The sequence below is a fragment of the Benincasa hispida genome, chromosome 9, assembly GCF_027475165.1.
Source record: "Benincasa hispida cultivar pf3 chromosome 9, pf3_genome.v1.1, whole genome shotgun sequence".
Taxonomy (NCBI): Eukaryota; Viridiplantae; Streptophyta; class Magnoliopsida; order Cucurbitales; family Cucurbitaceae; genus Benincasa; species Benincasa hispida.
The window spans coordinates 6,246,302-6,270,661 of NC_143486.1; the positions used below are offsets into that span (position 1 = coordinate 6,246,302).

The 24,360-nt window shown below is 34.5% G+C and overlaps 1 protein-coding gene across 1 annotated transcript; it reads right to left on the reverse strand.

Annotated features, from left to right (window-relative positions):
• Nucleotides 1-6,855: 6,855 nt before the first annotated feature.
• On the reverse strand, nt 6,856-10,155 carry LOC120086598 (uncharacterized). Its single transcript, XM_039043329.2, has 3 exons — nt 9,520-10,155; nt 8,972-9,387; nt 6,856-8,355 (listed from the first exon to the last, which is right to left on the reverse strand). Exons 1-3 carry the CDS (start codon nt 9,974-9,976, stop codon nt 7,342-7,344), a joined length of 1,887 nt encoding a protein of 628 aa, XP_038899257.1. The 5' UTR covers nt 9,977-10,155; the 3' UTR covers nt 6,856-7,341.
• Between the last annotated feature and the right edge of the window lie 14,205 nt (nt 10,156-24,360).

Below are 24,360 nucleotides of genomic sequence, written 5' to 3' on the forward strand. Positions count from 1 at the left end.
AGCTTCGCTAACAACTCTTCCTCTTCTTGTAAAGCTCGAGAATCATGCTCTAGTAGGGCTTTTCTTTTAATAAGGGCACTACTTTCATCATATAATATCTTTTCCAAGTGAAACTTGGCCTCCTCCAAACGTTGGTTCTTATTTTCCTCGGTTAATTGAGAAGAAAATGATGATTGGAATTGATTGTACCTTTCCATGTTTCGATACTAGTCATCTACGAGCTTTCTAAGTGGGGGAAGATTGGCTCCACAAATGTTCAAAATTGCCGCAAATATCTGGTGAGTTTCCTTTTCCAGACAAAGGACCTTCTCGAAGGGGGTACATATGATTTTCTTCTGTATAGATTCCCACATAGCCAAGACAGCATGGCGCCCAATGTCAGAAACTATGTTGCCAGCGCAAAATTCAGACACCCCAGAAACAACCGTGAAAGTTGATTTGTCCACATGTTTAGGGAATTCCTGGGCCACAAGAGGATGAGCCGAAGCTAGAGCCACCGTTGTGCCAACCAAGGCCCCAGAGTCGTTCGCACACGCAGAAGTCAGCTTGTGTCCATTTGGGTTCGCCAGGGCTTTTAAAGCTTCCCCCAGTTGTAGGTCCCTCTCTGCTGAAGAAGTGTTGGGGAAAATAGCTTCCCTAACTTGAGAAGCCAAAGCTTCGACGCACCCTATGCATGTTTCCTTCTCGACGTGGCAAATGTGTTCAGGAGTAGTGAGCTTTTTAGGTAGCATCTTTAAAGTTCTGGTATCCTCAACAACTGTGTCGATAGTGAAGGGGCTCATTAAGGACTCTTCACTTTGTGGTCTTGCCAACTCTTGAAGTGAGGCGTTCAAAGGCGACTAAAAAACCACATAGCATAGGTTATTTATTAAAAAAAAGTTAAAAAAGAAAAAAGAAAAAAGAAAAAAATTGTACCAGTAAGTTAAGAGCATCATGGACTCCAAGATCGTTTTGATCCCCTGGTAATAAATCATGGCATGAAGCCTTTGGCTTCTTGAAGGCCCTTTTCCAATAAAGATCACTAATGCTACTATGACTCTCCTTTTCCGTTGAATGTGGAGCATTCTTTCATGGGGCTAAGGTCATCTCCTCAACCAAATGAAGTTGTTTTCCTCCCTCGGTGATCTCTTTGCTTTTGGGCAGTTCGGGTTGTGCCGGAGGAGGAATGGCGCTAGATAACAAATGGTGCCTGTCATCCTCAAAGTAGCTTCCATGTTTCTCTCGCCACCAAGTTTTGAAACAAGGGGTGGTGTGATTATGTGGGTTTAATGTGCAAGCAGGCAAGAATTCTTGGTTAGAGGTCCTGCTTCTCGTACAAATCCTTCAGTGATATAGTACATTTCGGAGGGTGGCGATAGGGGGGATTCCCCCTATGTCGTTAGGAAGGTCTTGGTAAAAGCCAAATTGTCTGCCGAACCAGTAAGGGCTATACAATTCAATAATTGAGGTGCGCCCACACTGAGATGATACGTAGCAGGGTCGCATGTTGGAAAAATGTGAAGACCCACTAAAGGAGAGGTGCTCATTACCAATCACTTGCTCATGTTTATTCCTGCCCTGAATATTCACATGTCACTGAATGTTTGCTCCTTTGTAGATCAAATCTTGAGCTTCATATTTCCCAAAGTAGATCGCTCCGCCTTCACCAGAAAAGTTGGACACCTTAGGACCCTAAACATCTACAGGAACAGGGTAGTGGGTGTTAAAATAATTGGCAGCCCAACCATGGACATAGTGTGTAAAGAAGCAAAAATCTATGCGCTCGATTGGGTTTGAAGCTTCAGTTATCACTCCTAAGCCACGATATATGTTCACTAGGATAGGAATGGCAAGGCTAAAGATATTCCCGTCAGCCATTAAGCTGGAAATTCTGAAGACGTCGGGATGAAGATCGGCTCATTTCTGAGGAAACACGAAAAAACATAGCCAATGAGACAAAAAGGATTCTAGATACGTCTTGTCCCGCAGATTGTCTTCCACCCCAAGTTCCTCAAAAAACATGCTTTCTCTAGCTGACCATGCTTGAAATGTGATCTCTGCACTACTCGGATTATGAGTAGATTGAGGATGAAAAGCCCTCTTTTGCTTTCTGTTTGGAGGCTTGTACTTTCGAGTACTAAGGAACCAAAACAAAATCCACGCGCTAATGGTCATCAGAGAATCGCTCTTGGCGGAGGTCCCACGGTCATTCTTGGAAGAATTTGTACCGTCATTTCTTTGTGAACAAACTATCAAGTAGTACGCACGAAGGAGATGTTCACAGGTCTTCGACAGATATCTTCCTTTCTTTCATGAGCCAGTTAATTCCTTGAAGTTGGGGATAACTTCCTCATAGAACCTTCCTTTAATAGGAAGACCCCCGAAGGACCATAAATCCCATAAAAATATTGACAGTTCACCCGCCATGGTGTGAAAGGTGTTGGTGGATGGGCACCAAGCCTCACAAAGGGCCCTATAACACCACTATTGCAGTCATGTGTGTACAAAGAGGCCATCACTGCATTGAACATACGAGTATCATAAAGACGTTGTTCGTTTCGACCAATAACAAACTCTAGCCATTAGGGACCTTTGTTATGGCATTCCAATGAACTTCGTTTTCAGTCAAACGACGGCCGAGAGTTAACACTCTATCATAGTTAGAAGTCTCGTTGTGGATGGTAGACTTTAAAGCCCACACTTTCTTATCTAAAGTCAAAGACACTTCCATCGATAGTTCAGTAGCCATCGCATCGCCATTCAAATCAGGCCAAATATCCGCAAAGGGACCATCCAATGACTCCTCCACAGGAAGCCTAAATTAAAAAGAAAACGGGGAGCTTCTGTTCAAAAAAAAAAGGAAAAAAAATGGATAGGCAGTGAAGAGGAGAGGGGCTCGCGGCTCGGGATTACAAGCTGAAAAAAAGAAAAGAAACTGGGAGAATTTTTTTTTCTCCACCTTGTAGTTTGATGGGATGAGAATGCAACAGGCCTTGAGTCCTATTTATAGGACTTCACTGAATCCAGACTCAAATCAAGAAATCTAAGATTTGGTTAAATCTAAATTCTGTTTGGTTTAAAATTTTATTTTAACCCCTTATTTTTTTATTTTTTTTTTCTACCCCTCCTTTTTCTAAAACTATTGGCCACGTACCAACCCTTTTTCATTAATTAAGTTTTACCTCCCGTTCTAAATTCAAAATTTCTAAGTTTTATCTCTAAACCAAATTAAATTGGGGATGGAACTTGAATTTTTATTTTAAATTCAAATTAATTAAGTTTTATCTCAAAATCTAACTAAATTGGGGTGAAACTTGAATTCTCATCCTAAATTCAAAGTTTTTGAGTTTTACCTACAAATCAAGTTAAATTGGGGATGGAACTTGAATCTTCATTTTAAATCCAAAATTTTTTATCTCTAAAATCAAATTAAATTGGGGACCAAAGCTCGAAGTTTGTTTTTGTAAATTTGGCCATATCCTAAATTTATTTCTTAGAACTAAATTCTTAAGTTTTAACCTCCAAATCAAATTAAATTAAGGATGAAACTTGAATTTTCATTTTAAATTCAAAATTTGTAAGTTTTGTCTCTAAATCAAATTAATTTGGGATGAAACCTGAATTTTTTTTTTTTTTGAAAAAAAAAAAAGAAATTTGAGAATTCCTACTTTTTATCTTTCCAAATCAAATTAAATCTGAGATTTTCTTAAATTTTGGCTTACCTCTATTACAAATTTGAGTTAAACTTGTGCACTAAATTCACGTTTAATTAAATTGGAGCATCGAAGTCAAGACCAAATTACTTACATCTCGATGTCGGCTTTATCTTTTTCGAGATTTCTCCACCCATATTTGTGCATAAATCTCGAAAAGAGACATTTGTTGGAAAAGAAATTTCGGATCAATCACGGATCGCCAGGTCATTTATTCAATTAACGACGAAATGCCAAAATCATCAAATTTGAGACCAGTTAAGAGTCGACATGTGTCCAAATATAAATTGAAGACGAATTCTGATGACGTCACGTGTTTTCGTCACGAACGTTGGGTTGAGTAAAATTAATTTTGTCAATTCGACATTATAATTGAGTGTTGGTCCATTTATGCCCAAATGTGGGCTTAATTTTGGTCTAAAATGTCAAAATATGCCCAAATCCAATTAATAGAGCCCAAAAGTCAGGCTCAAGTCCAATTAATAGAACCTAGGTCAGGCTCAAGTCGCCCAAAGACCAGGCCTAAGCCCATGAGGCCTATCAGAGAGCCCTATAAATAGAAGAGTTTTCTGGGTCAGCAATTTTAGCTTTAGAGAGTCTAGAGAGAATTCATCAACAAGCAGAAGACTCAGAGAATCAAGTACTAGAGATCGGACCACATCAAATCAACTTCAACTCCACGAAATACGTTTCTCCGAAAACTTCGTATGAACAATCATTTTTATATTTGTATAATTTTGTATCTTCACTATTTTAAAATCCACCAACTTTTAAATAAAAACAAACAAAAAAATCATTTCCTTCTTTTTCTTTAAATAAAAGAAATTAATTTTTTTTTCATTTAATTTTTTTTTTCATTTTTGCATTTTAGGAAGAATAAAATTTTTGTGATTTAATTTTAACATTTCATAAAATAAAATTTAAAAAAATATATTTTTCAATTTTTTGCATTTTAAGGAGAATAAAATTTTGGTGTTTTAATTTTCATATTTCATAAAATAAAATTAAATATGTTTTTTCTTTGCATATTAGGGAGAATAGAATTCTTAAGTTTCATATTTTGTAGGATAAAATAAAAGTTTTTTTTTTTTAGGGAGAATAATGGTTTCAATGTTCTATTTTTTTGTGTAAAAAATTATATCTAATCAATTTTGTAAGATCTAATTATGATAAATATTTTTAAAATCAATCAAATAATTCTCAATTATTTTATTTTATTTTCTTCTTTTAAATTTGATTTGATCTATTTTTTCCTAATCAAGATGGTTTGAAAAATCTGTAATTGGAGATTGATAAACACATTCTGAATACCAAGAAAGAAAGAAAGAAAGGAGGAAAAAAAAAAAACCAGCCATTTTCTCTCTCAAAATTTCTTGTTTCTATCATTCTCCATATTCTTTTCCTAATGTTTTTTCTCCTTAAACACGTGTATTTTTCTCCCTAAAATACATCACCACTATTTTTTTTTTCTCACTCATTCTCCTCCACTTTTCTCCAATAATCTCCACTTTTCTCTATTTCTCATCTTTACTTTTTCTCTATTTTTTCAAGTAGGTGGTTTTATTTCTTATTTTAATGTTCCTTTATTTATATGCTAATTTGTTTAAGTTTTGTTTTCTTGTTTAAATATTAATCCAATTAATTTTTTTTATCCATTTGATTCGTATATACATATTAAGTTTTGTAAAGCCTTGCTCATATTTGATTAATGTATTGTTTGTATATTAAATCTTCAGAATATTTTGTTTTCTTATTTTTATTTTAGTTAATGTTATTTTCATTAATATTATTGTTTGATTTTTAGAAATATCTAAGATTGATTATTTAAGAACCTTATTATATTAATGGTATTCAATTTACGATATGTATTTAAATTTATTTTTCGACTTAATTCTGTATTTCCAATCGTAAGTTTTTTCATTGACGGAATCTTGAATACTCGGATGCTGCTGCTTGGATTTGTTAGGTAAAAAATCAATGTATTGGGATGCCAAGATTTGATGTTAATATGTCTTATTTTAAACCAAGTTTTAATTTTAAAAAAATCATTTTTACATTTGTATTTTATTTTCTATTCTTCTATAATAAAAATATATATTTGTTGAAAATATGTATTATTAAAAAAAAATCTTGTCATAAAATGTATTTATTTCTTTAAATAATAAATTTTAAATATTTTTGAAGTCGTCCATAAATATTTTCTTCGATAATAACAAACAAGAAAGAAAGTTGAATTCCATTACCTTTCTTTTTCCTTAAAAAAGAATAGGTTTTCTTAAAAATGGTTTCCTTTCCCAATTATTTTAAAAATAAATAAACCAAATTAAAATTGATTTAATAAATAATCATTTCCATAAAAGAAATTGCAAAAGATTCATTTTCACCTTTTTAAATAAATAAAACTAAAATCATCTTCCAAAAATATTTTTGAAAAAAATATAAATTTTCTTATGATGGAAGTTAGGAATTTAAAATGTTGACTTTCTTAATATTCTTGAAAAGATAATATTAAAAGAAATTAAACATTTTCTTATGACAGAGATTAGGAAGTCAAGTCTTGTGATGATGAATTTATTTTGGGATGTCAAATTAAATTCAAATACAATTTCCTATGACCTTTAGACGAAGTTCTTTATAGGTAATAATAGTGATTAATAAAATAGGGGACATTTAAAAATCAATAAAAAAAGAAAAAAATCTTACAAAAGGCATTTCTTTAATAACATGATAAAAAAAATATTATTTCATTTTGAAATAAGTGTTGTGGTAATATCTTTTCCATACACAAAAGATCTTCGGACCTTTATCTTTTCTTTGTAGACTAATTTAGCATAATTTGGATGTCCAATCACACCCTCAAAATCAAGACCGGTAACAAGGTCAACCCCTCTGCGTTGCAAATTCCTAGCAACAATACTTTCAAAAACTCTTTCCAATACATTTTCTCAATCTTTTTTCTCTTTCCTTTTCTGTTTGCAAAATATATCTTTCCAAAACATTTTCTTGAACCTTTTTACTTGAACTTTTGTTTTTAGAAAATCTTTTTTCAAAATATTTTACAAACTTTTTGTTTCTTTTTTCTAAAAAATATTCACAAGGTAGGAGAGATTAAGGGATGTATCGAGACATTTCAATTAGGTTGATACCTCTTTAAGAATCCTCATCACGTCCCAAGATCAAAAGCTAAATCATTAAATGATGAAAAGATAAAAAAAAAAAAGCTAGAGAGAAGCTCGAAAGTTTGTTTACAAAAAAAAAGCTTTCCAGTTGAACGATTAGAAGCAATGCTATAATTACAAAAAGGGCACTTTTGGAGCACCAAAGAGTCGCAAGATTGAGCACATCTTCCCAAATATGGTTTACAGTCTTGCCACCGTTCTTGAAAGTCCGATCATTTCGTTCCAGCCAAATACACCACGGTGTAGCTCCAATAAAGCCTCCAAATAAAATGTTCCTTTTCGAAGTATTCTTCATTTTGTATAAGATTAGAAAGGGTAGCCTCCATCGATCGGGGCAATACATGTCCAGCAACAAAAAACCTATAAAAATGAAACCAAATCTCTCTAGAGTAAATGCAAGAAATAAAAAGATGATCAAGATCAGTTTGACTTCTTTTCCCCATATTGATGAACCAAAGAACAAAAACGTTTTAGAAAGATCGGTATCCTCTTCGATAACAATTCTCAATATCGGAATTCAAACTCTCTACTTCTTCCATTTCCATGGAATCCTCCTTACTTTCGCTAATTCTTATCCTTCTCCTCTTGTTTGATTTATGAACATGGTGCTCAATTAACATCACAGTCAACCCAATAAACACAGTCCCCAAAATACCCCCACTCACCGCCACAACCACCATCGCCACCCATTTCCCCTTCCCTTCCTCATCATCTTCTTCATCATGTGGTACCACCACCCATATCGCCGCCACGTACCCCGTCGCCATGCACGCCACCGCCACCCAAATCACCTTCTGCGCCACCGCCACCACCACAATCTGCGGCTTACGCCGGAACGGAATCACGCTGATCAAAACGATCACAACGGCTAAGGAAGTGAACAAAGCGACGTCGTTGCATATAGTGAAAATTTTGAAAGCTGACGTGTCGCCCACAGTGGATTGACCAAGTCTTTTCTTACTTTTGTTGTCTAGTTGTTGGTACACTCCGCCGGGGGGGTTTATTCCGGCCGCGAATGTGACGGTTGCGATTAAAATCGCGACTAAAACGACCGTGTTTCTTGTGTTTTGGAGAGCTTCCGTGTAGATTTTAGTACGGTGTCGTTTCGCGGGAGAGTTATTGTAGTGGTTTGTTGTTATAATTGGATTTGAGGGCGATTTTTTAGGGTCCGATTTTTTGGATTCGGATTGGATCTGGGTTGTTGGGGCGATAAATTCTTGGCCTTTCTCGTCCACGTGGCTCCACCAGGAGTGGCTGGAGGAGGATGCGGCGGCGTTGGTCCGATACGTGGAGGCTATTTCGGTGTCTTGTGTAGGGGATAGCATTTCGGCGTATCTCCGGCCGCCCGATTTTGTTAGTAGGTCTTCGAGTCGGCGATTTGCGGGCGTGTCTCGGGCTTGGTCGAGGATGTCGAGGGCGGTTTGTCCTCTGTAGTTTCGGGAATTTATCTCAACCCCTGTTTTTCTGATTAAATACTCTGCTATCTGCAGTCAACGGACATTTAAGAAGGCTCATTTAATGTTAAGTTTAATAGAATTATTATTAAAAAAAAAGGTTAATTTTGGATCTATTTAGGGTTTTTTAATTTAAGTACCGTTCATTCGTTGAGCTATACATGATTGTTGAACTATGCTCTCACGCTTTTAGTTTATTTAGTAAATTTTAATTTTGTTTGCTAAAAATAGAATTTTAAATTTAACAAATTTTTTAACTATTTAATTTATTGAACACAAGATTGAAAGTTTATGATCTAATTAAACATAAAATTTAATTTATATCTATTAAATCAATTGATTTTTATAATATCTAAATATATATTATATAGCTATTAGATATTTTAAAATTTCAATGATCTATATTTTTTAAAATTTAAGGACTAAATAGACACAAATTTAAAAATTTGGAGACTAAACTTATAATTTGACTAGAAAATAATAAAGGTTTGTTTGGAATAACTATTCAAATACATGAAAACATTTTTTTAGATTAATTTGCGAATTTAATTTAATTTAAACCCAAGATTAAAAAAATAGGGAGTAAATAATAAAAACTTTTTGTGTTATTTTAAAAACAATTTCATTTCAGAACGATAGTAATCACCTGATGTCGGTGTCCAGCGATAGCAAGATGAAGGAGAGTGTTATTATAACGATCACGAGAGTACAAGAGGTTGCTTCCATTACAGACATGGAACAAGTACACAAAGGCATCGTATCGGCCGTATCGAACGATGAGATGGAAGATGGTTTCTCCCTCTTTGGTAAATTGGTAAAACGCGGAAGACGCCATTGACAAAAAATCTTCAAGAACTGCAACTTTCCCGTTCATGGCGGCCAAGTGCAATGGCGTGTACCCGTTCTTGTTGTATTGCATAGCCATGTTTGCATCTCGTTGTAGCAATGCCCATACCATCTCTCTCATCCCTTTGCTGCAAGCTATGTGCAATGCTAAGTTTCCATTCAAATCCGCCATTTCTGCCACTCTTGGACTTGCATTAACGAGCTCCCTTACCATATCTGTCATTCACAAACCTCAACTATAATTTCACATCTCCAGCTTTCAACTGGGTGATTTTGAAAACTTTCATTTTTCACCTTCAATTTTGAAATTTCTAAAAGTGTATATATTAAAACTTTCATTGGTTGTACCTGTGTGTCCATTAGAAGCAGCAGCATGAATACAAGTTTGATCAAAAGCATCTTCCTCCAAACAACTTGAAATTCCAATTTCAACCATCAAAAGGGTCACCACATCAAGATGGCCATTGGAGCAAGCAACAAAAAACCCACTTAGATTCTCAACGTTACGCCTTGAAGCAACTTCATGATTGGCTTCAAGAAGCACTTTTACAACTTTCACATGTCCATACCGGCAAGCTTCATGAAATGGCGTTTCCAAGTTCTTGTTCTCAGCCAAAACCATCTCAGGACATGACTCCACCACTTCCTGTACTATGTCAACATGCCCTAATCTCGACGCGAGATGCAACACCGTGTCCGAAACCTCCTCAGTTCGTTGCCATACGATCGATTTGTTTTCTTTCATTAAGCTCAAAAACAATGGCATCACATTCATCTCAATCGCTTGCATGAGATTTTGATCCATACTGACGAGTCAGTCGATGAATATTATTCTTTTTTATCTCGAGATTAAACGAGAAGAGATTGAATGGAGGAGGGTCGAAGAAGGTACGGTTTTTATATATGTAGTTTGGGAATGATCAAATCAAACTTAAATTCTTGGAACCTGCCTTCTGGTTGGCTTGCAAAAGGTCAAGTGGGAAATTGATATATATCACCTAGTTATTCTGTTTCAATTAAGTTATTTGGGTGAAGGAAATGGGTTTTTTCCATGAAGTTTAAGCGTAGCCTTCAATATAATTTTGCTATGTAGAAGTTTTCTCCACGCTGTGGAAATAATACATTGACTTTTGCTCAAAAGGATTCTTCTTTTGTCGCGTTTTGCAATTTACTAGGAAGGAGAGATATATATGGAGATTTATATCTCATTACACCTATTTCACACGATATTGAACCAAATATTTGATGCGGATGAAAGGTCATTAGTTCAAATTCATAGTCAAATCAAGAAATTTTTATCACTAATGGAGAGTACTACAAGAACTAAGAATGATGCCAAAAAAAACGTTTAAAAAAATCCAAAAACGTCGCCCAAAGTTTTCTTGGAGAAACAAAAATCGTTGCCAACTACATTAGCAAAGTATCATAGGGAGAGGATCTATCGGCAAAAGTACTTAGTATCGGTAGAAGCTATTTTTGTCCACGCTAAGTAAGCAACCAGAGAAAATCATACTTTTAATTTTCCGATATTACTTTTCTAGTGTGGAAAAAAATAATTTTAATAACAAACAATGTCTGGTAATATGATATCTCTATGTGTTAACTTAGATATATAGATGAGCTTACGGTAAGGGGATAATTGCTTTAAAAAAAAAAACAAAAATTAAAGTCAAAATCGTGAATTTAGTTGAAGATCAAACTATAGTACATTTTAATATTTTAGTGCCGACATTATGAAAAATCTAAAATGTTTTTTTTTGGAAAAAGAGTCCAGTGGTTGTATACGCTACTTGGAAGTTGGACACCAATCAATAAACTAGTTCTTGTTTCTTAATTTAATTAAATTAATGTGGACATTAGTTTGTATTATGAATATATAATAGAAAACAGATATTCATTGCTTAGTATCCCAAAGGCCATGTGTCACAATTCATGTTGTCCATGTGTCATGTAGTTATTCATGTTTGTTGTTAAGTCCACATTTTACTTGCTACTTTACCTATAGTGACATTTGGTGGATCTTAAAAACACACTAATATTGGTGAGAATTCCACTCCCACCAATTTTCATATTGTCCAATTCCATGATTTTGGTTATTTATGTTTTATTTATTTTATTTTCTAATTTTAGTTTTTATTTATTTATTATTATTATATATAAAGTATTATTATATTATATTTTTCATATCCGTATTCTCGTTGTGCTCCTCAATTTTCATAACACGTTATTAGCACGAGCTCCTATCGTTTTCCCGCTAAAGGTAGGTCCTAAAGAAACATGGATCATTTTCATATGTTGGGTGTTTCAAAAATGAGCAGAGAAGATCTATGTTTGGCAGACAGTATAACTACACATATACTTACAAATAAAAAATACTTTTCCAAATTGACAATGCTGAAAGCAAAAGTAAATATAATATCAGGTTTTGCAAATTTGATCAAAAGTTTTGAAAAAAAAAATATTATTTTGCCTAGAGGAACAAAATTTACAATTGACAATGCATTGTACTTTAGTCAATTAAAGAGAAATCTTCTAACTTTTAAAGATATACGTTGCAATGATTATCATATTGAGACTGTTAGTAAGAATAATGTGGAATATCTATATATCATATCCACTATTTCAAATGAAAAACGTATATTAGAAGAGTTGTCTGCTCTATCTTTTGGATTGTATTATACTCATATACGAGTAATTGAAACATATGCAACAATGAACCTGAAGTTCATGAATCTAGACATATTTACAATTTGGCATGATTGATTGGGTCATCTAGGGTCTATAATGATAAGGAGAATTATTGAAAATGTGGACTCATTAACCCACCAAGTGGGGACTGAATCACCCGCATTTTTAGAACGAATTCATGGTGATATATGTGGACCCATTAATCCACCAAGTGGACTATTCAGATATTTTATGGTATTAATAGATGCATCCAGCAGATAGTCACACATATGCTTATTATCAAGTCGAAATCTTGTATTTGCAAGATTATTTGCTCAAATAATTAAGTTAAGAGCACAAATTCTTAATGATACAATTAAGACCACTCGTCTAGATAATGTTGGTGAATTCACATCCCAAGCTTTTAATAATTATTGTATATCAATTGGGATAAGTGTTGAACATCATGTAGCTCATGTTCATACACAAAATGGTTTAGCATAATCATTTATAAAACGTTTACAATTAATTGCAAGACCATTACTTATGAGAGTTAAGCTTCCTTCATCTGTATAGGGACATGTTATTTTGCATGCTACGTCACTTGTACGCATTATGCTAGTAGCTTGTCATAAGTACTCGTCATTACAATTAGCTTATGGTCATGAGCCAAATATTTCTCATCTGAGAATTTTTGGATGTGCAGTATATGTTCCAATTACTCCACCACAACGCACTAAGATGGGTCCTCAAAGGACGTTAGGAATATATGTTGGATATGATTCCCCATCAATTATTAAATATCTTGAGCCCCTGAAGGGTGATGTATTTACTGCATGATTTGCTGATTTTCATTTTAATGAGACAAATTTTTTAACATTAGGGGAGGAATTAAGTTGGAAAAATAAATTACATGGAATACATCGTTATTATCTCATTTAGATTCCCGTATAGATCAATATGAAATTGAAGTTCAGAAAATAATTCATTTGCAAAATATAGCAAATCAATTACTAGATGCATTAAGAGATGCAAAGAAAGTAACTAAGTCACATATACCAGGTGCAAATATTCCATCAAAAATTGATATCCCAACACAACAAGTTGTCACTAATGAGTCTGAAACACGCCAGAAGCGTGGTAGACCAATGGGTTCCAAAAATAAAAATCCTCGAAAACAAAAAATAATTAATAGTAAAAGAAACTTAGTTGAGGATGTAAATACCCATAAAAAAATCCTCGATATGATTAATGAGGAAGGTGAAATACCTAAAGATAATAATGAGATTTTAATAAACTATGTCATGACAGGAAAAAATGGAATCGAACTAATGTAATTATTGACAACATTTTTGCATATAATGTTGCTCTTGATATTATATCTGAAAATGAGGATCCTTAACCAAAATCTGTTGAAGAATGTCGACATAGAAAAGATTGGTTTCAATGGAAAGAAGCAATCGAGGCAAAATTAAACTCAAAACGTCGGGTTTTTGAACCTGTGGTCCAAACACCAGAAGGTGTTAAACCTGTGGGATACAAATGGGTATTTGTGAGGAAAAGAAATGAAAATAATGAGGTCACAAGATATAAAGCAAGACTAGTTGCACAAGGTTTTTCACAAAGACCTGGTATTGATTTTAAGGAGACGTATTCTCCGGTGGTGGATGCAAGTACATTAAGGATTTAATTGGCTTGACTATGTATAAAAGTCTGGATATGCATCTTATGGATGTAGTCACAACATATTTATATAGATCTCTTGATAATGATATTTATAAGAGAATCTCATAATGATTTAATGTACCTGAAATATATACATCAAATTCTCGGGAATAGTATTCAATAAAGTTACAGGGATCACTATATAGATTGAAACAATCAAGACGGATATGGTACAATCGCCTGAGTGGATATTGATTGAAAAAATGATATCAAAATAATCCAATATGTCTGTGTGTTTTTTTTAAAAAAAAAATCACAATCAGAATTTGTTATTATAACTGTATATGTTGATGACTTGAATATAATTGGAACTTCTGAAGAGCTTTCAAAGGCAATAGAATATCTTAAGAAAGAATTTGAGATGAAAGATCTCTAAAAAACAAAATTTTGTCTTTGTTTGCAAATTGAGCATTTAACAGATGGGATATTTATTCATCAGTCATCTTATATAGGAAAAGTTTTGAAAAGATTTTATATGGACAAAGCACATCCATTAAATATTCTAATGAAAGTCCATTCATTTAATATAAAGAAAGATATATTTCAACCTCGAGAAGATAATAAATAATTTTTTGGTCTTAAAGTACCATATCTTAGTGTAATTGGTGCACTTATATATCTTGCTAATAATACAAGACCAGATATTGCATTTTCAGTAAATTTATTAGCTAGATATAGTTCTTCTCCTACAAAAAGACATTAAAATGGAATTAAGCATATACTCCGTTATCTCTAAGGAACAATCGATATGGGTTTGTTTTATTCAAATAAATCAAATTTTAATCTAGTTGATTATGCATATTCTGGATATTTATCTGATCCACACAAAGCTAGATCTCAAACAGGTTATCTATTCACATGTAAAGGAACTATTATATCATGGCGATCGGTGAAACCGACTATAATGGCCAATTCCTCAAATCATGCTGAAATTCTTACAATTCACGAGACTAGTTGAGAATGTGTATGATGTTTATGATGTTTATTAGTTAGCATGATGTTTATGTATGCCTTCATTTATTGAGGTTTGAAAGGACTAGATGCACATAGAGATATATGAATGCCAGCATGATTTGAATATATTATGATCCTTGGAGATTCTGTTGAATCTGAAGATGATGATATGTATATGTATGTTATAGAAATTTATATGTATGTTTTAGAACCATGATGATGAGATGTATATGTATGTTATTGTAGGATTGTATCAACAGCAGCGGAAGCACAAGGATCATCTAAGTACTCAAATTCACTAATTTTGGCAAAATATAAAGCATGCTTTTGCAGAAACAAGTGGGTTTCAAGACATACCTCTTGTAGAACTTCTTCAAAGCTCCATCTCCAGCTGCTATCTTCTCCATATCTTGTTGCAGGCCACCTCAAGATCTTCCCCACAATTCTCTTGGTGCTCTAGATTGAGTTGTGGGACTCAAAACAAGTTTGAATCAAGGGATGAAGGAGAAAAGCTCACTACAGCAACCTTGTTGAAGAACCCTTTCTTCAATCCAAATTTTCTCTAAAATTCTCTATAGATTGCATGCCCGATTTTCACTCCAATCTCTTCATTATATTGTAGATCAACATGCAAAGAGAAGAGTTGTATGAGTTGCAACTCATGCTTGGAGAAGACAAGGCCAAGACATTGCTTCATGTGTGAGCTACTTAGGTGATGGATAATGGAAAAATCCTTTTTTCCATTTTGTGTGCTTTGTTTTCCAATTTTTCCAATTTTATCCAAAAAATCAAAATTTGATTTTATAAATCTATTTTGATTTTAAAAATGAAAATTTAATTAATTTCATAAATTAATTATTAAATAAAACTTAATTAATTTAATATCAAATATTAAATTAATTTTAACACATATCCATCTTTAATATTTAAATCATATTTAAATATATAAATTCTCCTATTCCGTTTAATTCTAAAATTAAACATATAATTATATATCATATAATTAATAATTCCCTTAATTCTAATTTGAACGTTTCAAATTAACTTATCACGCTATTCTAGAGCTATCCGTTACGACCTAGTATAGGGACTTCGTGGACCTACAAATCATGGGCTCCAACGATCCGAGATTAATTGGCTAAACTCATTAGACCAAATTAATCCTCATTCGTTAACTAATGGGTCATTCCACTAAAGCCCATAGTTGCACTCCCCTCACTGTTGTTATGTTATGTCCACATGATTTAACCATAATCAGTAAGTCGACCCTTCACAAGTTGTTCGTAATAACGGTTGGGTCAAATATCTGTTTTACCCCCAAGATTATGTCTTATTTCTCAAGTCTCTACTGATCCTCTAATGAACAACTGGTTTGTGATCCAATCACCATATTAAACTCTCTCAACCCTGTGAGAGGGTAGGGCCCCTTGTTCAAGACTTGGATTCAGTACTTGAAAGAGCAACCTTTCTCCTATCCCTAAATCGAGTAGGTGTGATCTCCGTCTTGCACCCTATGTCCCCAGCTATCTATCCGATCTTACCCCTGAAATGGGAGTCTTATTGAGCCGACGTGTTGAGCCAACCCTCAAATATGAAAATCTAAGGGCAATCCCAAATAAACAGGAGTTCATAATTAGCTCAGGATTAAGATCGAGTTACCTAGGTCATCTAGGTGAAATGGTCAGTCTTAAACAGTAAACAACATTATAAAGTAAGCGGGACTTATTTTTTGGTCCTGATCTTATGCAAACTCATTGCATAGGACGCCCTCACTCCTCATATCATAATATGCATGAATTAGGATCACATCGTATGTAGCACTTTACAATTCTTTGTAACAACTACAGAGTAGGCCGCATCCGATGGTGTTGTTAGAATAAGGTACCCAACCTCATTCATGTACCATAGATCATTTTGACTATTTACTCAAACCTGATCCACTATTATGTCTCCACATAAAGTTCAAGTACTCATACAGTAATCATGAGTCTTAGTTTATTGGATTTAGACTTTCATACAATTTATGAGATCAATAACAAGTATATTGATAGTAGAAAATGTTTATTGTTTTACAAACTGCGAGTTTTTAGGACATAAAACCCAACAATACTCCCACTTGGACTAAAACTCCAGTGGATCAATATATGCAAATCTATACAATGTTGAGTTTATATGGAGAGAATAAAATGTACAAATACAATAAACTAGGGCATTACAATACCCACAAATTCTCCCACTTGTCCTAGTGATACAAAACTCGTAGACCTAGTCCTACTAGGTGACCCTGGAACACTTTAGCCGAGAGAGCCTTCATAAATGAATCAGCTAAGTTATCTTGGGAAGCAATCTGAGTGACAATGACGTCTTCTCTGTGTACAATCTCCCTGATGAGATGGTACTTCCATTCGATATGCTTTCCCCTTTTATGGCTTCGTGGTTCCTTTGAATTTGCAACTGCTCCACTATTGTCACAATAGAGAATGACAGGCAGATGCATGTTACGAACTACTTCCAGATCTATCATGAACTTTCTGAGCCATACTTCTCCTTTTGTTGCTTCTCTTGCAGCTGCATACTCAGCTTCCATTGTGGAGTCCGCAATACAACTCTACTTGATGCTCCTCCACACAATGGCTCCTCCATTCAGAGTGAATACTTGAGAATGTTTTTAACAGCAGTCCAATGGTCATGACCAGGATTAGATTGATATCTGTTGATAATTCCTACTGTTGGGATTGGTGTCCTAATTCTCCCGGAGTCTCGTTGTTTTGTAAAGATGCACATTGTTCAAGGAATAAAATAAGTGTTATTTAATTCTGGCATATACTCATATCCAATAAACAAAGCTCCTTGGTTATCTGATGTGAACTTAAGCATGTATATGTGATATACAAGTGGATCATGCCTTAAGTGATAGCCTAAATCGGTCTGTAGTATAAGAATTAAGGTGGGATACCTGATCCTAGTGACACTACGGATACGACCCGCTTTGTAGAGGTCTGCAAGTGTTGTAAACTACTACAGATGATAGATCCTGACCATTCATGTGGAGACGTGCAGCGGGGATGTCCTATACAAAGAATTTGTATAAGACCTGGACTACGAGATGACTAGACTCTATATATAACGTCGTTGATACTAAAGACTTGCATCTCACCTAAACGACCATAAGTGACATGACCTCAATCCTGAGTGTTTTGTGAACTACTGCCTTTGAGGGTGGTTCTTTGATTAGTATGGGTGAGAGTGGCTAGATTTCCAACTCAACATGCCTACCTTTTTGGGGATTTGTTTGATCTAGGAGTTGAGAACTCAATTCACAATATGGAATTCACTTCTTTCCCGAAACAGGAATAAGTAGAGAGATTACTCCCTTAAGGGCTGATTCCGGGCTTGAACATGGTGGCCACAGCTTCTCTTTGGAAGAGAAGACTCAGTCATAGTAAGACTATGACTTATGTTCATTAGAGGGATCAGTGGTACTTAAGGAGACAGATATAACTACAGAGGCATAACGGTTATTGGCCCAGCTATACTTACGAGCGATCTGTGAAGGATTGTCGCACTACTGATTGGTTAAGATGGACACATAATATATCTGTAGTGAGGAGAGTTCAGTTGTCGGTCTTTAGTGGAGTGCCTGGCAGTTAACGGATGGTAGATCCCGTGACTAAAGAGTTTAGTTAGTTATTCACGTACTGTTGGAGCTTCGGATCTACAGGTCCATAAGGTCCCCTTGGTAGCTTGGATTATGTTGAACATCAGTTCTTGATATTGATTTGAAATGTTCAAATTAACAAGAAGTATTTTGATTATATATGATATAATCGGTATGATGTATGAGATACATCTACTGGAGGATTGATGTAAATGAGATTTACATTAAGTATCATGAAATAGAAAAAGAACTATGGTTTATATGTTTCATGAGATGAAATATTAAAACTATAGGTTATAAATATAGTATGATAAGTTGGTTATCATTTATATTTATAATAATATTAATTATTAAATCATTAATACTTTTTCTTTTAAATAACCAAAGTAGTGGGTGGTTATTGGATCATGGTAACCGTGAGTTTAAAAGGAAATTGGTTTCCTATTTTGAAAAAGTTTTTGAGTTTTCTCTCCGGCAAAAAAGAAACTTACGAAGTCGTTAAGTAAATATAGATTCACTAAACGACGGTTGGGCGAGCTAAACGATCGTGCAGTATTTACTAAACGATCGCATAGCTTTGCTAGACGATCCCTGGCCCACGGTAAACGATCGTGTAGAGTATGTATGCAACAGATTGAGCTAAACGATTGCATAGCTTTTGCTAGACGATCGCATAGTTTTATCTAAACGATTAGACATTGACCTATACGATAGGTCTCAGCCATCTCCCACTTGCTCAATCGTGTACGCGATCGTTCTTTCCTCCCTTCGTTTGCCTCACACCAAGTCCGAATAGAGCCCACCCTCTGGATTCTCACACCGAGAATACCAAGGTCGCCTTGTTAGTGGTGTCAGACTCAACTCGACACCGTCGAGATTTTCTAAAGGCCGTTCGTTGTGTTGTAGAGGTCGTTCGTGACCGAGGAGATCATTGAGGACGAGCGCGAAGTGTTCGTGCTGTGTTCGTGCGGTGTTGCGGTCATGTAGATCGAGCGCTCGTGGTTGTTGTTGTTCGATCAGAGGTGCGCAACGGAGCGTGGAGACGCTTCTACCTATGTGTGTAGAGTTTTACTCTTTGTTCCTTTGTATTTTACATGCTGTAATTTCTGTATGAATTGCATAACCGTTTGTTTGAAGTCGACTGTAAATGATTTGTTGATTCATGATTGTAATTTGGAATAGTCTTGTTCCGCTGCTCATGGAAATCTCATTTCCAATTTCCTTCACCTATGGCATAGCATATATCGGGACGAGTACACAACATTGCATACATCAAATCCCTACTACAGATGCATATGGAATTCAATTCATCTCTTCAACTTCTTGAGGTGTCTTAGGACTTTGTTCTTTAAACAAGTGAATTCCATGCCTGAAAGGTAAAGATCCTTTCTTGGAATTTTGCATTTTATATCTAGACAACATCTTGTCTATATAAGATGCTTGAGATAATTCCAATGTTCTGTTCTTGCGATTCCGAACTATTTGGATTCCAAGAACATACTGTGTTTCTCCCAAATTTTTTATTTGGAATTGTGAAGCTAGTCATCTCTTAACGTCAGCTAGATATTCTACCTCATTCCCAATAAGTAGAACATCATAAACATACAACACCAGAAAAACGACAGTTTTGTTGACGATCTTCTTATATATACAGGGTTCGTCAATATTTTGTTCAAAGCCATAATATTTGATCACATTGTCAAATCTCATATTCCAGGATCTAGAAGCTTGTTTTAATCCATAAATGGATCGATTAAGCTTGCAAACTTTGTGCTCTTTACCCTGCTATATAAACTCTTCTGGTTGAGACATATAGATACTCTCTTCAAGATAGCCATTCAAAAAAGCTGTCTTGACATCCATTTGCCATATTTCATAATCATAAAATGTGGCTATGGACAAGAGTATTCTAATAGACTTTACCATGGCAACTGGAGAGAAGGTTTCTTCAAAATCTATCCCTCTCTTTGGGTAAACCCTTTTGCCACAAGTCTAGCTTTGTAGGTCTGTACTTTACGAGGTTGGTCTCGTTTTCTCTTGTAGATCCATCTACAACCGATGGGTTTTACCCCTTCAGGTTGATCTATAAGATTCCAGACATAATTAAAATACATAGATTCCATTTCAAGGTCCATGGCTTTAATCCATTGGTCTTTGTCCACATCGTTCATTGCTTGATTAAAAGACAATGGATCTTTTAAACCATCATCTGGTATGATGACTTGAGTTACAGTTAAACCCATGTACCGGTTAGGCTGTTGCACAATCTTCCCATTACGACGAGGTATTCTCAACTTTTGAGAAGGATGTGAAGTATCAGTTTCATCAACAACTCTTGTTGACAGACCTGCTCTATCAACAATTCTTGTTGAAGGATCTGCTCGACAACAACTCTTGTTGATACATTTGTCGTTTCTCTGGACATTTCTTCTATTACTAGCTTACTACGAGGTTGATGGTTCTTTATATAATCTTCCTCCAAGAAGGTTTCATTTGTCAATACAAACACTTTATCTTCTTAAGGATCATAAAAGAGACTACTTTTAGTTTCTTTTGGGTAGCCTACAAATAAGCATACTTTTGAACGGTGTTCCAGCTTTTTAGGATTCTGCACCAACACATGTGCTGGACAACCCCAAATCGTGAAGTGACGTAAATCCTTTACGTCCCATCCAGAGCTCGTAAGGCATTTCAGAAACGCTTTTCAAGGGAACTATGTTCAAAATATACACCGCGGCCTCAATTACGTGTCCCAAAAATGAATTTAGTAACTGAGCGTAACTCATCATGGAACGAACCATATCCAATAAGGTTTTGTTTCTCCTCTCTGCCACACCGTTCTGCTGAGGTGTGCTAGGGGTTGTGAGTTGAGACCGAATTCCATGTTCTATCAAATAGTTCTAGAATTCAATGTCCATATATTCACTACTTTGATCCAATCGAAGTGTTTTAATCTTTTTACCTAATTGGTTTTCAACCTCATCCTTATACTCTTTGAACTTTTCAAAAGTTTCAGACTTTTGGCGCATTAGGTAAACATGCCCATGCCTAGAATAATTATCTATAAAACTGATGAAATATTCATACCCTCCTCTTACTCTAACATTTAGAGGCCCACAAAGGTCGGAGTGAATCAGCTCTGGGGGTTCTTTAGCTCTAAGACCTTTTCCAGAAAAAGATCTTTTTTTCATTTTACCCTCAAGACAAGACTCACATCTGGTAATGAACTGTCTTCTAACTTATTTAGATGACTGTTCTTAACCAATCTCTCAATCCTATTGAGATTTATGTGACCCAGTCTCAAGTGTCAAAGATAGGCATTTGGAGAAATCTTCCTCTCCTTATAAGTCCCAGCAGTTTTAAACATCTCTATGTTCAAAATAGCTTTGACCTTAGTTGATTTTAACATGTACAAGTTATTTTCTAATTTTGCAGAGAAAATCTATTTATTTCCCATTTTGATGAATACTTCACCATTTTCAAAATAAACTTTATAATTTTGTTCTAGCAAACAAGAGACATATATTAGATTCATTTTCATAGAAGGAATATAATATACATTTTTCAAATAAATGTACTTATCTCCTATAAATAACTTCATATCTCCCACTGCTTTGGCGAAAACAATCTCCTTGGTCTCTACCTTGAAGATTGTTTCACCTTCTGTCATTTGTCTCCAGGAACTTGTTTCCTGTGAGATAGTACATACATGATTAGGACACCTGAATCAATTATCTAGATTTTATCGTTTTCCACTAAACATGCTTCGATAACAAGTAAATCATATTTATCTTGTTGTTTGAATTCAGCATTCTTATCTACATAATTCATAATTTTAGATGAGTTGGGAGATAGAGGACAATCCTCTATTAAAACTCTGTTGGTGTAATCAACCACTAGTAATTTATTTGTTGATTTGATTTTACTGTTAATAATATTGGAAGTGAGTATTCTAGAATTTGACATGCTGATAAAATATAAACAAATTATAATTAGAAAATTGTAACTAAATCCAAAGTCTAGTTTTAGCAAAAAGTAATAATATACCCATAACCATTATTTATTTGCAACGATATTTTAGTGAGTCAAAATATGTACTACCGTGGGGCAGTCAAATACTCCTTCCCTAAAACAAACAATTTTGACCAAACACTATCCCCGGAATAACTCTTATTCCTATAGTACTTACATTCCACCAGAGGTATGCATCTAAAGGACATAAATGCCTAACTTGACTCTAGTAGTGGGGTTACTTACTGAGTATTTAATACTCATCCTTTCTCATGTTGTTGCTTTAGGTAAGGGTAGAGATGCATCGACAATTGACAAGCAGAATCCGTGATCGAGCCACTAGGACCAGATTTATGCTTCTGCTCATGATATTTATATTTCTTTTCATGTTTTTCAACTTTCAGTTCTGATGTTTGAAACTTACTATTAAGATTTGTTTTCAGGCCTATTTATTATCATTTATGATTTATGGGTTCCCTATCGTTTGTTTTTAATATTTGAATTTATTGAAGGTCTTTTGAATTTACCTTATTTATTTAGCATATATTTCACTATAAAAGGGTGTCGTTTTAAGTTTCATGCATGCATGTGTTTAGTAACGGCCTAACTTGAGTCCTAGGGGGTCGGGTTGTTACAAAAGATCTCAGAAAAATAAAATTTTGCTTTGGTTTGCAAATTGAGCATCTTATACAGGAAAAGTTTTGAAAAGATTTTATATGGACAAAGCACATCCATTCAATATTCCAATGGAAGTCCGTTCATTTCATATAAAGAAAGATATATTTCAACCTCGAGAAGATAATGAAGAATTTCTTGGTCCTGAAGTACCATATCTTAGTGCAATTTGTGCACTTATGTATCTTGCTATAATACAAGACTAGATATTGCATTTTCAGTAAATTTATTAGCTAGATATAGTTCTTCTCCTACTAAAAGATATTGGAACATAATTAAGCATATACTCCGTTATCTCCGAGAAAAAATCGATATGATTTTGTTTTATTCAAATAAATCAAATTTTGATCTAGTTAGTTATGTAGATTTTAGATATTTATCTGATCCACACAAAACTAGATCTCAAACAGGTTATCTGTTTGCATGTAGAGAAACTGTTATATCATGGCGGTCAGTGAAACAGACTATAACGACCATTCCTCAAATCATACTAAAATTCTTGCAATTCACGAGGCTAGTCGAGAATATGTATGGCTAAGGTCAATGACTCAGCAAATTCGTTAAACGTGTGACTTGTCTTCTAATAAAAACCTTCCAATAATATTATACGAAGACAATACAGCTTGCATAGCCCAAATCAGAGGAGGATATTAAAGGAGATAGAACAAAGCATATTTCACCGAAACTTTTCTACATTCACGATCTTGAAGAAAATGACGACATTACTATTGTTCGAAGGATTATCTGGTAGACTTATTTACAAAGGCATTATCAACCGCAACTTTTGAAATATTGGTGCACAATATTGGAATGCGGTGACTCGAAGATCTTAAGTAATGTTTTCATGAGGGGGAGTAAATATATTGTATTTTTTTAAAAGTATGTATTATATGAAATATGTACTCTTTTTCCTTCACTAGGGTTTTTCTCATTGGGTTTTTCCTAATAAGGTTTTAACGAAGCATATTTCATATATATATGGGCATCTAATGGGGAGTATTATGAATATTATAATAGAAAATAGATGTCCATTGCTTAGTGTCCTAAAGGCCATGTGTCACCATTCATGTTGTCCATGTGTCATGTAGTTATTCATGTTTGTTGTCCATGTAGTCCACATCCCGCTTTGCCTATAAATAGTGTCATTTGATGGATCTTAAGAACACACTAACATTGGTGAGAATTCCACTTCCACCAATTTCCATATTATCCATTTTCATGATTTTGGTTATTTTATTTTATAATTTTAGTTTTTATTTATTTGTTATTATTATATTATATTTCTTCCGTACTCTCATTGTGCTCCTCAATTTTCATAACAATTTGGATAATTTTTAGATTTTCCTGTAAGCTTTAATCTTAACAATTGTTTAATGTAGTTATATAATCAACGCACATACAAATGTGAACTTAGTGAATCCTGACTAAGGCTCCATCTGAGATTGTTGTAGCTTTTAAAATAATTGTTAGTTGTTGTGCTTTTAGAAAAATCAGTTGTG

Coding starts and splice junctions, on each gene's coding strand:
- LOC120086598 (XM_039043329.2), bottom strand. CDS start 9,976: ATGGATCAAAATCTCATGCAAGCGATTGAGATGAATGTGATGCCATTG. Junction 9,388..9,519: donor TGCTTCTAATGGACACACAG/GTACAACCAATG, acceptor TGTGAATGACAG/ATATGGTAAGGGAGCTCGTT. Junction 8,356..8,971: donor TCGCTGGACACCGACATCAG/GTGATTACTATC, acceptor CGTTGACTGCAG/ATAGCAGAGTATTTAATCAG.